Source organism: Doryrhamphus excisus, linkage group LG23 (assembly GCF_037039965.1).
Source record: "Doryrhamphus excisus strain RoL-2023G ecotype Guam linkage group LG23, RoL_Dexc_Guam_v1.1, whole genome shotgun sequence".
NCBI lineage: Eukaryota > Metazoa > Chordata > Actinopteri > Syngnathiformes > Syngnathidae > Doryrhamphus > Doryrhamphus excisus.
The window spans coordinates 5,657,555-5,674,782 of NC_136379.1; the positions used below are offsets into that span (position 1 = coordinate 5,657,555).

The following is a 17,228-nucleotide window of genomic DNA, read 5'->3' on the forward strand; positions in this document are numbered from 1 at the left end:
ATCTAACAAGATATCTGTTTAAATAATGAACCAATCTTACTTATAGACTATGCTGGGGTTTTTTTTTAAAGAGCTGTGGGAATAAAATGCCCCCATTGCCACACTTTGGACACCACTACTATAACTATTAGAATCCAAGCATGTAAGATTAGTCAATCACTCTCTGAAATTAATTAATGAGCCACTAGAATGCAACACCAGTTTCATTCTTTCGCCAAATGTGTGCAAATTCTAATATGTTGTAGCACATTTAGAATCCGTCTGATTGCCTGCACACGCACGTCCCACAAACACACCCCTTTGGAGGCGCGCACACGCACAAAGAGGAGGCAGCAAGAAGGAGGAGGAGGAGGACGGGCTGGGGGGGACAAGCAAAGCGCCACTCCTGGAGCGTCTTTCGGGGCGGAAAAAAAGTTGAGGAAAGCAGAAGAGAAGAAGAAGAGGAGGAGGCAGAGTGGTGTGGACCTCCTGACGTTCTGGTCTAGTCTTTTGGATAACAGCGAGGCGAGAACACGTCGGACATTTTTTTTATGTATTTATTTTTGCACACGGCAAGTGGCGCTGTATAGTGGACATTGCGTGTGTGTTTGCACCGTGGAATATCTCAGTAGACACGCAGACACACACACACTACACAAACACGCTGTATACCGTCAAGGGTTTCAAGCCCGCCGGCGTCCACGCGTGGTAAGTCGATGTGTTTCTTGTCTCCTTTTTCATTTTAGGCAGAGATGTGAGAAAATGCAAGGGGATGGATTTGTTCCACGTCTTAAATGTTTTAAAGCCCTTTCTGTGCTTCTATGGTGTACATTTCACAAGGAAATAGTCTAAATGAGCATGAAGGAAGTGATGAAAAAAAGATGATGATGATAATAATAATAACGTATCAATAATATGAGTGTTAATAAATGAGTGTAAAATTTTCAAAGTGCTTTAAAATGCACAATTAAATAAATATGGCCTAATCAGCAACTATCATATTTCATCAATGCCAGCATTGGAATGGAAATAACAATAATAAACATAATAAAATTAACCAACAGTGTTATTAATAATACAAATAAAATAAACATAATAATTTAAACAACTCATAAATTGATATAATCGCATATACAATATTCCAAAAACTACTAAGGTATAACAAGCAAAATAATGCAATACAAATATAACGAATATATATATTAAAAGTAAAATCTCCCTGCTATATTGTCGCTAGACGGGAGGCCAGCTTTCTGTCTCCACCGGGCCCGATGCCATTTGCACCCCGCCCACCTCGCCAATTAACAAACGATGGATGGGTGATTTTAATTATTATAAATAGTGCCGCTTTATTTTATTGATTTTATTCCAGGATCATAAACCATTAGTCAAATATTTTTTTAAATAATGACATTTTCTCAGAACCTGTTTTTAAATTATTGAAATATTTTAATATTAATACAAATTGTTGACCAAATTGACCCAACGATTAATAGAAATATGATTGATATTTGTGTATATTAATTTCCAATGTTGAGCTGGGTAGTTTGGCATATGCTGGCAAATGTGAGCTATGCAGTTAAGTGCAAAAAATATGCCTTCCATTTGGAGCACAAGCTTCACTTTCTCACTGCAAAAAGTCCAATAAATTGCCTAAATAAGACATAATGTGGTTCGGGTGGGGGGGGGCGGCTCATTAAAGCCCAATGATGAGATAACACACATGTGACCTTCCACCTTCACAGCCGCCCCCCTCCCCTTGTGTTTTAAATAAAACACACCAAGATGATGTTGCTGGGGTATGACTCCTTGTCAGAGTTAACCCCCCCCAATATTTGCATCTTTGTCATTCGACTGGAGAAATAGGAAAAAAGGGTGACTGAGGACCAGGTGAGGCGAGGAAGGAGGAAGAAGAGGAGGAGGAGAAAAAGCAGAGGCTGACATGCAAATCGTGTGCAAGACTTGAATTATCATAAGCAAACAGTGTGAGCGCTGGCTAATAAAAGCCCATCTGTGTAACTTCATATGGAGGAGCAGCATAATGAATTTTGTAATATCCCACCGACAGACATCTCAATCAGAGCCTAATCCTCAGACTTTACCACCAAATCACTGCACGGCCTCGACATACTGTACGCGTGGAAATACTGCCATGCATTGCAAACGCTTTTCCTATGTGATAAAACTAAATACATCAATTATTTCATCAATAAAAATTGGTTTTGAAATCGAAAATATACTTTTTTTTAAATAAATGTGACTTACTCTCAATTGAAATAACGTGTTATGTTATCTGTATATTAAAAGTGTATTAATAAAATACGATATCAACTTGGTCAATTAGTCATTTACCTTCATTAACTGTTTTTTTTTCTTCTTTTCTTTTCTTTTCTTTTGTACAGAAGGGTCTCCTCTGCACATTCGCCATCATGGACTCCCACTGCCGCAAACTGGCCACCACCTGCGCACAAATAGGTAAAACATTAACGCATGCGTGTACGTGTGCGTAAACTTGTGTCCGTTTGTTGCAGTTTACAAAAATTAAAAAAACGTGTGCACTCAGTATCAATCATTAAATGTATTTATGTGGAAACGTTTTTACCGAGGTAGTCAAATAGGTGTCACGGATTTGGTATTTGCTTCAAATGGGAATGCATAATTGATGAGAATATATTTGCAGAATTATCCTAATAAAACGCAGCCAGAAATGACTAAGTAACTAACTCAATTACAATAAAGTAAAAATACATATATGTTCTTAAAAAGGTGACTTTATTTTTTAATCGTTATATTTACTTTATAATTTAAACCAGCGAGTTATAAAAGTACGTTGTGTGGTGTCGAAGATTGTACATTGGTGCGATGGAATTTCACGGGTGATTTGAGGAGAGAATCCCCACGGTAAGCGGAGTGTTGGTTGTTCCTTGTCCAACAGTGCTACCTGGTGGCAGGATGTGGCACTGCAGCCTCCATGTTAAGCGCAGTGCTCACATTCAAGCGTGTTTGTATTGCAAAGAGATCGCCTATTTTCACACGACTGTCACTGACATATCGCAAAATAATATGAAGTTTATAATAAATATGTAATTACTTGAATGCTTGACGTTATTTCTATATTAATTTTGACCATTTTTACTTATTTGAGGGTATAAAAATATATATATTTCATATATAAGTGCGACACAATTTCGTAGCAATGCTCACCTGTTTCCAGATAATGACAATTGATTAAGCCTAATAATGCAAGCAGGACAAAAAGACCCAGAGCCAAAACAGTGGCGGCTGGTGTCTCTAATGTATGCAGCTCTCGTTGGAGTCACTCTGGGGAAAACTAAATGTATAATGAAAGCCATTCGTGAGTAGGAATACACTAATGGAGGAATGTGATGTCTCGGTAATCCCGCCTAAAAAGCCTTGTCGTCGTCCCCGAACCCATCCCGCCATATTGACTGAATTGTTAATTAATGGCGCTCTTTGACGGAGAGCGAGGATGAGGAGGCGCCCAGAGATGAAGAACAAACCGATAATCCACTTCAACAACTGCAAAAAGGCTATTATTCATATGTCTACTATACTTCTAATAAAAACTACTTCAAATGCATGTTAATTCATTTCCAGTACTCATGTGAAGTATTTATGGGTTTTCCAGCCGATTAGACCAAGATGACACAATAAAACATCAAATAAGGACTACTAATGATAATTTAAAAAGTGAAAAAAAAATGTAAGCATTTGACAATTCTCTGTATTGCAATTATTTTGTCACTGGGAGTGAAAAAAAACAGCTATGCAAAATTCCGTACGATTGGTTGTTTTTCGACGAAAATGCTGAGAACCACCAAGGGTCCGAACCCGGCGGAGTAAAACTGGATCTTTCACGTCATGCCCTCCCAACCGGGGGTAACCACTGGGGCTTGGTTTGTGTGCAATTTTTTGCACACAAACTTGCGGGTGTTTTTTTTTTTTTAAGTGTGTTCTCTACACGAACAGGTAGCAGCACCTTAGTGAGATCATAGTATAATTTCTCTTTAGTTTACGTTCTCATTCATTTGGACTCTGGGAGTCTGGATGATCCAGTCTGGACTTGGGATGTGGAGATTGTGCACATTTATAAGAGGGTCAACTTTATTTAGTTGTTTTTTTTTTAAAGTGTGTCTCGGTTCCATCGGTAGTGATCCGTGTTTGACATTCGGAGTCATCTCTATTCCTTGTGGTTCTAACAGAACCCGGTGTGTGGCTTCATGGTCCCTGAGTAAACGATAAAAAGGTCCATGTGTTATTTTCATTTTTCTATATTTTATTTGGTCTTGGGCTGCTGAGGCCGCATTTCTCTTTACATGCCGCTTCTTTTTTTTATTATTTGGAGATGTGCGGATACTCTCCTCCCACGCACGCCACAAGCACACGTCTGTCAGGCTACAATGTGGGCGGGGCCTGGGGCGGTGACGTAGAGAGAGCCAGTTGGACAGTGGAGGAGAAAGAGAGAGAGAGGGGGACGGAGAGAGTGAGCTGGAGGCACGCGGTGCTGGTGTGCGCTCATCCGGCTCCAATATCACCTACCTGTCCTTGTCACTCTGCTAGTCAGCCGCCGCTCGCCGCCGAGGTTAGGATGGCAGCGCCCGGTGGCCCGGTGTGAAGCAGTCCGAGAGCGAGAGAATATTTTGCTGGTCATCCTGTGCGCACTGACAAGTGGGACTTAATTGGTTAAAACCGCTTTTTGGAGGACCGATGAACTCTATGAGGGAGCCATTAAATTTAGATCCCCACCACCATCACCACCACCAGCAGCAGCACCCACTCACCGGGACTAAACTCGCCTCCACACAGCACCCCGCGCTGGCCATGGCTTCCGGTTTACAGCCGCTGGTGCGCGCTGTGGAGTCCAACAAGCACCGCATGGAGGTGCACACAGTGTCGGACACTTCCAGTCCGGAAACTGGGGGTAAGAAGAGGAGAAGAATATTTAGTTACTCGGGTTTAACACATGCAAATGCTCGATTAATTATAGGAGTGACAAACATTATTATGCAAACGACAAAAACCTTAAGAATGTCACATAAAAAACAGAATAATAAATGTTAATCCATGATAATCAACACACTGGTTCTGGCCTACAGAGAAAGAAAAGATCCAAAACAAGAACGACGACTCGTCAGACGACCCGTCCAAGAAGAAGCGTCAGCGGCGCCAGAGGACGCACTTCACCAGCCAGCAGCTGCAGGAGCTGGAGGCCACTTTCCAGCGGAACCGATACCCGGACATGAGTACCAGGGAGGAGATAGCCGTGTGGACCAACCTCACCGAGGCTCGGGTTCGGGTGAGTTAGCCCTCCTAATTGGCAAAACTAACATTTTTATTAAATATAGCAACAAAAAAAATAATGTGTGTAATAATGAATGTAGTGGAGTGTAATGAGCAGGCAGACGTGTAGGGCTGTAATAATGTGTCCTACAGAGGGTTTATCTGAAAAACAAATATGCACACTTGTTTAAACAGAGGCCCAATTTAATCAGACTGCTGCTTAAATGGATCTTTTTATATAATAACACCACCCTACATGAGAAGATAAACACCATTTTTAACACTCGCTTGTTTAAAATAAAAGTGCTCCCCTATGTGACTCTATTAGGTCCAATTAGAAATGATCACACTCCAGACTTGTGTGACAGGAGTCGGTGACAGATACCACGCGTGTTCTCCCCACGCGTGTGAAAGAGGTGCAAAGCTTGTAATTTTGACATTGTGGCGCGATTTAAGGTCAGCCTCTTAGCCGGGCGTGGACGCGCGCCTTGTGGTGGAATACACAACACAAGAGTCCACGGAGGAGTGTGGATTCTGCTCTGATAAGGACTGCATGAGGACAGGAGACAACACACACCTCACCTCTAACATGCTGGAATTAGGGGATGACATCTAATTCATTTGGATTGTTAAATAAATTTGAACAAGAAAAATATGCATAATTTGAATTTATATAAAGGAAAAATATGCATTCATACAAATGCATTAAATGTTGCTAACACTAAAACAAAAACCTGAAATTTTATAAAAAATAATTTCCATATATAACACATGTGCATAAATAAACCATACAGAATGCAAGCCAAAGTATTCTATTTTAAGTTATGGTGTACACTGTTAATTAAATTATATTACCTTAACATTTGTTATTTTTAAGTTCACAATAATATTATACAATAAATCATACGCGTTATAGAGAGGTCAAGATTGTTATTTTGAGTCATATTTTTTAAAATAGTTATGAATAGTTTTGAATGACCAGAATAAAAATAGTGACATAATTATAGCACAAAACCTTATATTGTATTAGGCATATACGTTGGTAAAGATGGCGCCCCTGTAGATAAATAATCAGGAGAACATAATCGCAAAGTAAATACGAAATAAAACATAAAATGATAGAAAATGTACTTCTCGCGTGTGTACTTGCTATGCACGTGAATATTAGTTTAGTGTAATACAATGCATACCGGAAGATAATACACAAGACAGCATTCTAACCAGGCTAAAATAAGTAATTGTTTTACGAGTCCAATCCCCTCCGGTGTTCCCCCGCAGGTGTGGTTCAAGAACCGGCGGGCCAAGTGGAGGAAGCGGGAGAGGAACCAGCAGGCCGAGCTGTGCAAGAACGGCTTCGGGCCGCAGTTCAACGGACTCATGCAGCCCTACGACGACATGTACCCGGGCTACACGTACAACAACTGGGCGGCCAAGGGCTTGACGTCGGCCTCCCTGTCCACCAAGAGCTTCCCCTTCTTCAACTCCATGAACGTCAACCCGCTGTCGTCTCAGACCATGTTCTCTCCGCCCAACTCCATCTCTTCCATGACGTCCAGCATGGTGCCGTCGGCGGTGACGGGCGTGCCGGGCTCCAGCCTCAACGGCCTCAACAACTTGAACAACCTCAGCAACCCGTCGCTCAACTCCGGGGTGCCCACGCCGGCGTGTCCCTACGCGCCGCCCACGCCCCCCTACGTGTACCGGGACACTTGCAACTCCAGCCTGGCCAGCCTGAGACTGAAAGCCAAGCAGCACTCGAGCTTTGGATACGCCAGCGTGCAGAACCCGGCCACGAACCTGAGCGCTTGTCAGTACGCCGTGGACAGGCCGGTGTGAGAAGTCCACGCCCACTCCTAGAAGAAAATCACCACTTTGAGCAAAGCTGGCGGATCGGTTCGGCATCATTTGGTTAGATTTTTTTTGAAGGGGATGTACATTATTGTGACTCTTCCCTGCAAAATAGCGCACAACCTACAGTAATTCATTCATGCTGATGTGATTCTGAGTGATCCAATGGCTTCTTATGGTGGTTATTTTTTATTTGGTTTTTTTGCAGAGTGGTCCAAAACAAAAAAGCCGGCCACAGGAACAAGAGACTACTATTATTCCCCCCCCCCCCCCCCCCCCCCAACCAAAAAAAGGGCACTAAAAACTGAACCACTGAAAACATGATCAAGGTTTTAAGTTTTATCCCGGATTGTTTTCGTCACCGTGGATTTTGGACTTGTTTGAAAGGTTGTATATACTCAAACTATCTCCTGAGATCCAAATCTTCCCTGGGCTCAATTTATTAACGCATGTGAGGGAGGGGGGCATAAACCAGCAAAAAGAAAATAACACGAATAAAAAAAATAAGGAATCATGTTTTGCTTGCAAACAAAAAAGGGAATGTAAATACTAAAACGCACCACAGTCGTGTGTTTCTAACATAATATAAATTTATTATTATTATTAATGTCTGTGTGAATATCGATTTAGAATAGCAATCCTAGATTTAAACATGAAAAACGCATTAAAATGTTCCTGCAAATGATTTGCTCTGTGTATACTATTTGGTACGGAATTATGTTTCTTTTTCCAACATCCAAAAAAATGTGTTTTATTTAATGGAAGTAAATATATTGTTCAAAGCCATCCTTGCTTTTATTGAATCCTTTGTGTAGTGACATTGTGTCCACTTTCGGGCTGTGGATGATCGGGACGCATGCACTTGTGCGCCTAATCTATTGCGGGCAACAATTGGGCTGCGCCAATACACATTAGCGGCGAGATGCTCCGGCAGATTAGCTGCTGAATACATGTCTGCTCGGGTCGCTGGAGCTTCAAATAACACGGGGAATCAACAAACAAGAGGCTGGGACCACACAACAGTGGCAGCAGTCCATTATAGTGGGAGTAGAGTGGGTCAGGCAGGGTCTCAAGTGGTCTCCACTGTGTGTTTCGTCCATTCTTATTCCATTAAAATACGTTAAAGAGAGCTAACGCTTGCATGTTTTTCCTATGCACCGATTAAAGCATAATTTTCAAGAAGGATGATTTACAAACAAGTGCAAACATGAAGGTTATTTTGGCGGGTGGAGCTGACCGAGTAGGCCGTGGAAGTGATGCCTTTGCACGGCTGCAGGCGGCAGCAAGTCCCGGTGAGGAAGCATGGCTGCGAAGGATGAGGTAAATTGGCCTCTTGTGCATGCGTGTTTACCATAATCAGGCTTCAATGGGGGCTAAAATAAAGCTTCTAAAATGTATTTTTAATTTAAACAATAAGTACACATTCTGCATCAAATGTATTTAAAGAGAAAATTGCTGCATGCTGGTGATTTGGGAGCTGGTGTCATGTTAGAAGAACCCTCAGGTCACCTCTCAAGAGGGGGATTATACTCTGGAGGAGGAATAAATCACAGTTACACCAGATGCTGTTTAATTAAAAGGCACATCTAAAAATAATAAGCAGAGGAGAGTCAGCTCTCTTAAAGAAGCCAACAAAGAAATGCAACACACGAGGACTTTTGTGCCAGACGTTGCTTTGTTTTTGGTTGCTCCAGACGTCCTCCAGTGTCACGTTTTGATGGAGAATTAATCAGCTGGAAGAGGATAAGCCTCGTCTGCCTGTGCAATACACATCTGCACAATCAACATGTGAACTGAGGATGAGGAGGAGAAGGGGAAGCGTGAGACTTGCTGGTAATGTTCATTTGGCTGAAAGGGACTGTGCAAGGTAAGCCATGCACCTTTAATTCTCCTCACCAAGTGAATTTAGTGCAATCATTAGAGTGGCACCTGCTTGGATTCCTCTCACGTTTGAGGTGAAGGTTTGAATCTGTATGCAGAAAAACGCATTAAAATGCGCACTGGGTAATTACAGATATGTAGTTTTGAAGACTTTATTTCTGTACATGTTAATGTGAGATTTGTTCCACTGAAGGTGATAAAAGACAGAAGAAGAGAGCTGCGTGCAAATATACACAAAACATACTAATTTAAATAAATAACAAAGCCTTAAGTCTGGACAAGAGGATGATGCACTCTTATGTATATGGAACGTGCATGGCTTTATATTTAACCAGCTAATGAGGCCTGCAGGTTTGCATGGGTACAATATTTTTAACACTGCATTTCATAGTGGATTTCAAAGCGCTATTTAATACATACAAACATCTGGTTTGAAATATCACAAAGTAACAAGAGTAATGGTTTGCACACCACTTCAATAGCACCACAAATTGCACCAAAAAAAGTAACACTGACTTCATTTCCATGCATTAAAAAATGTCTGAAACTTGCTCTTGGCAATAAACGCACACTGAAGACAAACAGTCCGAGTGCTTCTTTGTCATTAAGTCATAGTGAGCTGTGTGTGTCAGGGGGAGGTGGACAAGGGTTCTGAAAAAGGAGGAAGTGGGGGGGTTCTTGGCTGCGGACCAATGGCGGCCCAGTGGCTACAGCAAAAGGTCACACGGCGTGACCTCACACATTCTCACCCTCACCTAAAAGGGTGAAGGAGATGTCCTCCACAATGCAGCAGCACACAAAGTAACACGTTCAATTGAGGGGTGTGCAGTGAAACCTCAAAGGTTGAACACCAGGAACACTGGTCATCCTTTGATTGGCTCGGGTATCATAATTCCGGAAATATTGGTAATAAAAATAATCTGTTCCAGGGTCAACCGGTGGCACACATACACTATTAACTGCAAGTAATAATTTAAGTAACATTTTTAAGTGTGGCATGACTTTAAAAAGAAGCGAAGCAGAGGGAAAAGTATAAAAAAAGTCCATGTTAACGCTGGTAGCAAGTAAGGGCAGGTATGCTGAAGCCTGCTTTGAATACGTGTTTGCTTATACTTCTCGGAAGTCCTGTCTTTTCTTCTCCTTAATTCCTCTCTTCTCACCAGAGGTTCCTACTTTTGAAATAAGCAAAAAAAGCCCCAAACATCAGTAGAGCAGGGGCATCCAAACATTTTCCACTCAGGCCCATATAATTAAAAAAATATATATACATGTATACATGCTAAGCTTTATATACTCAAATAAACTGCAGCTTTGTGTTAATATCAACATTTTATGATACACAATGTTACACACACTCTGTGATTCTAATACACAATTTCAGAGGTGTAATTACTGAAAATTTCAGTCCAGTATCAGAAATGTTCCATAACTCAAACAGGAATCCAGAACCTGATCCAAAGCTAAAGCCCTTCACCATATTGCTCATAATAGTTTGTTATTTCGACTGCTTTCAGGTATCAAGTGGAAGCAATTTTTCCCATAGGAAATAACATTCCAGACACCTAACAAAATGAACAAAAATACTTTTTATGAGTAATCATTTTATATGTAGAATACAATGCAAAGTATTTAGAAATGACAGACTGATGAAACTTATAGTTTGAAGTGGACTTTCAATGTTATAATATGTTTGTCACTTTTCTTACAAAGTGCAGGCACTCCCAACTTTCATTGGTCCTGTGATGGGTTATTTAGCTGTCTCATTTCATGAAAAAATTCATAGACAGTGAGTCAGCAATGCATAAGATGCTTGGTTTGGGCCCTCGATTTTGCAGAAAAATAAAATACAAGGCAAATGGACTATAGTTTGTTAAATGCAATATTATATGAAAACTGTGATGGTGCATGAAAACCAAGGCAAAATTTTAGCAAAAAAACTAATCATATGAAAACTTGAGTGTATGACAACTAAAGTTACACTGTACTTAAATTGTTACTTACAGTACTTATAATTAATGGTGGAAATGTGACCACTGTACAATAAAGCCTCCTTACAGTTGAATTGTGTTTGCCTTCCAGACATACTGTATTTCTGCACAAGGGGCAGGACACCTCCCTGCGGGGGGCTCTATACGGCTTTCTGAGTGGTTGGGGGGGGGTTTGGCTGGCCGGAGTGTGTGAAAGCAGATAAGAGGGGGTGGGAGTGATTTCATGACGCGCACACACTAACCTGCTCTGTTCTATTAAAGTAGGAGAGATGAAAACAAAAGCACACATGTGAGATGTTTTCTCTGCAAATCAATTTGGACACGTTAGGCACGCTGGGGCGGGACGGCGGCATCGTTCTCATGGACCCTTGAAATGGTGGAGGAAAACCATCCATCCATTCAGGTGAGACACATGAATTATATGGGGAAATACGGCATCTATGCTATACCGTGTTTGAGCAACAATTTGTAAAGCGTGATGTTTGTTATGGCTTCAAAACTTGAAGGGGTCCTAATGCAGAAAAGCTGGGCTGCACAACAGTTATTTATTTAGTGCAAAAAGACATTCAATCACTGAGAGAAGAATTGAAGCTTGCTTTGTGCGGTAAAGAAGATCCTGCACGCTCAAATTCCTCTGGATGAAAATGTCACTCAACTGGCATTACTTAGCATTAAGGCTAACTATTGTTGACTTGTGCAGCTGGAAGAGACAAGCACCACATGAAAGCGACTCACATCCACTATATATATGATTTTAAAGGGTGGAGGGGGACGCATATTGGCAATACAAAGAGTGGCTGCCCGCAGGCACAGCAGCTACCTAAAATCTTGCACATGTCTTCTCATGTCTAAAACACTCATCTGAAGCGTCGTGTTCAGACACCTTTGGTTTACACACTCAAAAGATGGCGTCTTGTTATTCAAGGCCCGTCACCGGCGCTGACGTCTAAATTGGCGCTGCTGAGAAATTCCCAGGCTGCAAATCCGCACAACGCAAAAAGATGCAAGGGTCCTAAATTATCATGTGACACTTGTGCTTTGCCCGTGTTGTTACTGCTGCCATGGCAACCCTGCCACCATGTTTTCAAGTCCTAATTATGAGTTTGGCTCGTCCTAAAATAACCAGTGCCAGAAATGCCCAGCATGACTCACTAGCCAAAATATTAGGGAACACCCCTACACAGTCTGATGAGAACCACTTCTGCTTTTACAAAATAATAATGCTCTGCTTGACTGACACTGTCAGAGAGGTATTCATGCCGGTTGCATAACTGGGCTTTATCATAAATGACAGCCATTTCTAATACGGCTCTGGCAGTGTCAATAAAAACTGAGCATTAAGAAAAAAAATGTAAGTCATAAAATAAAATTCAGGATCCAACCAAATTTTTCAGTTGTACTAGTTGTACTATATTGATATTGGTGTTAAGCACAATATCAAAAGAAGCATATGGTTCATATCGATATAAGCTGGATTTGATGCGAAAGGCTCATGTTTCAAGATGGCGCCGCCTGAGTGCAAGCTAGTTACGACAGCTACGTGTCTCCTGCAGCGTGCCATACTGCCCCTTATGCAAGTGTGCAGCTATGGATGTTCATCTTATTACATTTGAGGCTTCCCATCTTGCGCCATTGTTAACACTTGGGAGCAACTGTTGGCCTCTCTTCGCTAAGTCAAATGATCAGATAGCCTAGCGGAAATATGGAGGTGGAGAGGCTGCATAGCAGGAGTGAACATAGAAAAAGACTGTATAAAGGTCTTCAACGATGGCATCAACCACATTTACTGTCTGTCGTCATGGGGAAAGTCAGATGGAAGCACTAACCATTCTACAGAGACTACCATGAGTGCACCACATTTATTAAATTCAATTTTTTTTTCACCTTATACCGTATATCAAAATGCTGGTACATGCAGCTTTCTTTGGCCCCATTGTGGGTTATTTTGCAACCATAACGGCATATGGTGTAATTGTGTTAGTTGTCAAAGAACTACAGAGTCACCCGCTAATCACATCAAATACATACAAGTGATGGAGCTGGGGTACAATGACTTTCATTTCAGGTTTCCATGCTGTCACAATGGGGGACATTTCGGGATAAAACTAGGCAAGGCAGAGCAAATGTATTTATAGAGCACCATTCGTACACACGGTAATATACGTATATAGTGGTATACAGAAAAGAAAGGTAAAATGACTATATAAAATCATTCCATAAAAAGACACAATAATTCTAAAATTATTGAAAACAATTCCATAAATAATTGCATAAAACAATGCAAAACCCCCCAAAAATACTACAAAATTAAGAGTACAGATAAAATACTTACTTGACGTATGAATAGAAGTGTTTTCAGCTTAGATTTGAACATTGCCAAGGTTGACTACATTAACTACATTAAGAATACAGTTGGACTCATGCAGTGCATTTAAAACTCAAGAAGAGGTGCACCATAATTTATACCAACCTAAGCATTTTTTCATTTTCATTTTCCAAATTCCAATGATAATTATGCCAACTTGGGCAAATGTTAACCGAGGTTTCAATGTATTTCATTAAATATTGTAGGTAGCGGCAAATATAAAAAATGAAAAAACAGCAACAAATCTATCTGTGGTGGCCCAAATGTGTTACGTTGCCAGCCACCACAAATAAATGAATGTACAATACAGTAACAGGTCTTTTAACTAAAATGCGTATACAAAAAGAATGATGCCAGTTTTTTAAATTCACCCTATATCTGTCACAGGGACGACAATTCACACCCAACGAGAGCAGACTGCGTGCAGAGTAAATGATAAGATTGGACTGCAGCCCGCCCACAGTGATGTATACGCTCAACCTATATGCCACAGATGGTGGGATTTCAGCCTGGTTGATATAGGAAATCCACTAAGGAGTATTGATCTGGCCGAGATCTGCTCTAAGCAGATCTCCAAAGGATCTCGAATGGCTTGGCTGGGAGGGCCACACCTTCCACAATGAATATCATACATATACTGTATATACAGTACATATATATATATAACATGCAACATACAGTATATTAACGTAAACTATGAGCTTTGATGTTGACATGGATATGCAAGCCTCTTCTGTCTGTCTTTATGTGTCTATTTCAGACAGTAAGACCCTCCTGTTGATGACTGTTCATTACTGCACCATGTAGGGGGTATCTGTGTGGTAATCACTGCCGGGGGGCGTCATTGTACACTAGAGTTAATGAAATGGAAGTCTCACACTCACACAAACACAGCCATGCATGATCATCTGTGAGGTGATGAATGGTATAGCCACATTGCAGACATCAGCTATGGATTCATACAGTGCGCAGCATGGGGTGTTCTATATGGCAAGATGCAGTACACTTAATGGCTGACTATGTGAAGATTTAAATGTTTCTGTTGCTAAATTATACCGGGACCACACCCCATACTGCTTTGCATTGAGACTGTCAACTGTCAACTGAATGTCAACTGCCAACTATTGGCCTACTAGTTTATTTACACATTAACCAGCAGAGGGTGCCAAATATAATGAAATGTGTGCTTGTAGTGTGCAGTGATGCACAACAGCCCCAAGGCCAAAGAATCAGCAGCAGTTTCATTCAAGTGTAAAAATATGTTATCCACTATATACTGATGGTGAACAATACATTATTAATTATAATACTACTTGAGAATCAAAATATTAGAAATGATGATGCAGTATAGGCCGAGTGGTTAGCATGCAAGCCACATAGCTAGGAGACAGGAGTTCGATTCCACCCTCGGCCATCTCAATGTGGAGTTTGGATGTTCTCCCTGTGCATGCGTGTGTTTTCTCCACGCATGCACTCCTCTTTCCTCCCACATTCCAAAAACATGCTAGGTTAATTGGCGACTCCAAATTGTCCATAGGTATGAATGTGAGTGTGAATGGTTGTTTGTCTATATGTGCCCTGTGATTGGCTGGCGACCAGTCCAGGGTGTACCCCGCCTCTCGCCAGAAGACAGCTGGGATAGGCTCCAGCACCCCTTCTGAGGATAAGTGGTAGAAAATGAATGAATGATGTCATACGCCACTGCAAACTACAACCACAATAATAAAGAATGCTGTATTGATATATCATAACTGAGCATTATTATTTTTGTGAAGGCAGACTTTTTTTTATACATCTGCTTCTTCAGGTGTTCCTAATATTGTGGCCAGTGAATGGAGTTGGTATCCACCATCAGAAGGACTTGCAGTCAACTGTTAGGTCCTCCTTTCATATAGAAGCAATAAATGAATAGATGTGGGGGTGGAGGTGAATAAAGTGCCAGGGGCCTTGGCGGTGACAGCGGCGGTGTATTCCTCTCACTTTTATGAGGCATCATGGAAGGTAATGAAGCGGAAAGGTCACGGCGAATGTGTTTTCATCCGCTCTAAACCAATAGGTCAGATTCCCACTTTCCACGCCACGACTCTGTGACAGCAGCTGGTGCCCTTTTGCTTAAAACAATATCGTCACCTCAGCCCGCCGTACATCATTTCCACCCATGCCTGGCAGATATTACACACTAGATCAGACACTGAGTAGGGCTTATTTATCCCTCGCGCACCCACATGCTATAAGCGCCATGTAATGTAAACCATACATTATGAATCCAATTTGCTTGGGGTGAGGACAAAGGCCATTTGCAAAATAGGTCAATGGGGCTGCAGGCATGGGTTTAGCCACTAGATGGCAACCAATTGGTGCTTGTGTGGATTCATGTATTTTCTCAGAAACAGTGCGTGTAGCTTGTGGCATAAAATGCATTTCTTTTTTTTTAAATAAATTAAATAGATAATATAATATAGCTTACAGTGCTTATTTTTAGTTAGTGCAACAGTAACAGACAACATTCCGGGAACCAGATTCAAACACATGCAAACATGACGTCACAGGAAAGAAAAAAATAAAAAAAACATTCACTGATATAGTGTTGTGATGAATATAATATAGCACACACATAAAATTGACTATACACAATGTGAAAAATGAAACACTAAGTTTTCTTAGCCTCGGAATGAGCCTCCATAGGATTTGTATACTATATAAAGTTAGAAAATAATTACTTACTGAAACTGCAAGATAGGCTGGGAAGATGAACAACAGCAAGCCATATTTTCCTACAAAATAAGAAAAAAAAATATAAAGTGTGTTATGTCCACATAAATTTCATATAGTAACAAAAGCTTCACACAAAGGATGAAATACTGGATAGTCCAATTTGGTAGTCATTATTGAACATATCAGCTGGCGAGCTAGCTAGCAAGTTAGGGAGTTACATAAAGGAGGTAGCTAGCTAGTAGAAAATAGGTCATGCCACAGAAAACTATTAACAACCACCAAGCAAAATGGCTGCAAAACTTACCTGGAAAGAATTGGCGGGAATCTGTTCAAAAATGAAAACAAACTGACTTGACACCTTCCGTTATTCCATTCTTTCCAGCAAAGACAAGCGTCCACTTCACACAAGATAGCCGACAAGACTACATCAGAGCATAGGCAAATTAACAATTTCCAACAATTTTCCAATTTTCAGAGTCGTGTTGTAAAGCAAAAATGCAAAGTGGATACTTCTTAATGAGAGCCAAACCGAATTGCCGATACCAACGGTATTTATAGTGTCCGCCATGACACCTAAGTTGGGCGTGGCCGAGATTGGCTCAAAGCGGTGGTTGTATTTAAAGAGACAGGCACCCTTAATGCTACTGCTGGATAGGTCTACTGTTTACATGTAGACACTGTAGAATCAACATCTACAGTGTAGGTAGATTTTTTTATACATTTTAATAAAATAAATATTTTTTTTATTTTACAATTTTTAATTGTATAATTATTATTTTTAATTAATTTTATTTATTTACTACAGGGTCAATATTTTGATTACTGATTCTGATATGATCCCTTTTACTCATTGAATGATTGTGTGATATTGCCTATAATTTGTTTGTCATTATTATAATGAGAATAAAACACAGGGTAAAGAAGAACATACGCAAACATTTTGACATGAACAATTTAATAATACATAAATACAACAATTGCTCATACATTCCAAAAAAACATGCATGCTTGGTTAATGGTCGGCACTAAATTGTCCAAAAGTATGAATGTAAGTATGAATGGTTGTTTATCTTTATGTGCCCTGCAATTGGCTAGCGACCAGTCCAAGGTGCACCCTGCCTCTCACCCGAAGTTAGCTGGGATAGGCTCCA

At 40.8% G+C, this 17,228-nt stretch overlaps 1 protein-coding gene and 1 long non-coding RNA gene across 3 annotated transcripts; one reads left to right on the forward strand and one right to left on the reverse strand.

Moving 5' to 3' along the window:
- The first annotated feature begins 410 nt into the window (after positions 1 to 410).
- On the forward strand, positions 411 to 7,401 carry pitx2 (paired-like homeodomain 2). 2 transcript variants are annotated; one of them, XM_058064639.2, is made up of 4 exons: positions 411 to 687; positions 2,382 to 2,454; positions 5,097 to 5,296; positions 6,559 to 7,401. In XM_058064639.2, exons 2-4 carry the CDS (start codon positions 2,409 to 2,411, stop codon positions 7,114 to 7,116), a joined length of 804 nt encoding a protein of 267 aa, XP_057920622.1. In that variant the 5' UTR covers positions 411 to 687; positions 2,382 to 2,408; the 3' UTR covers positions 7,117 to 7,401. The 2 variants fall into 2 exon arrangements, with proteins under 2 accessions (XP_057920622.1, XP_057920621.1); XM_058064638.2 differs by lacking the exons at positions 411 to 687; positions 2,382 to 2,454 and adding an exon at positions 4,485 to 4,921.
- Positions 2,206 to 16,197, reverse strand: LOC131118524 (uncharacterized). Its single transcript, XR_013625443.1, has 4 exons — positions 16,087 to 16,197; positions 4,782 to 4,915; positions 4,540 to 4,661; positions 2,206 to 2,440 (listed from the first exon to the last, which is right to left on the reverse strand). It is a non-coding gene; the product is annotated as an uncharacterized LOC131118524 (long non-coding RNA).
- Between the last annotated feature and the right edge of the window lie 1,031 nt (positions 16,198 to 17,228).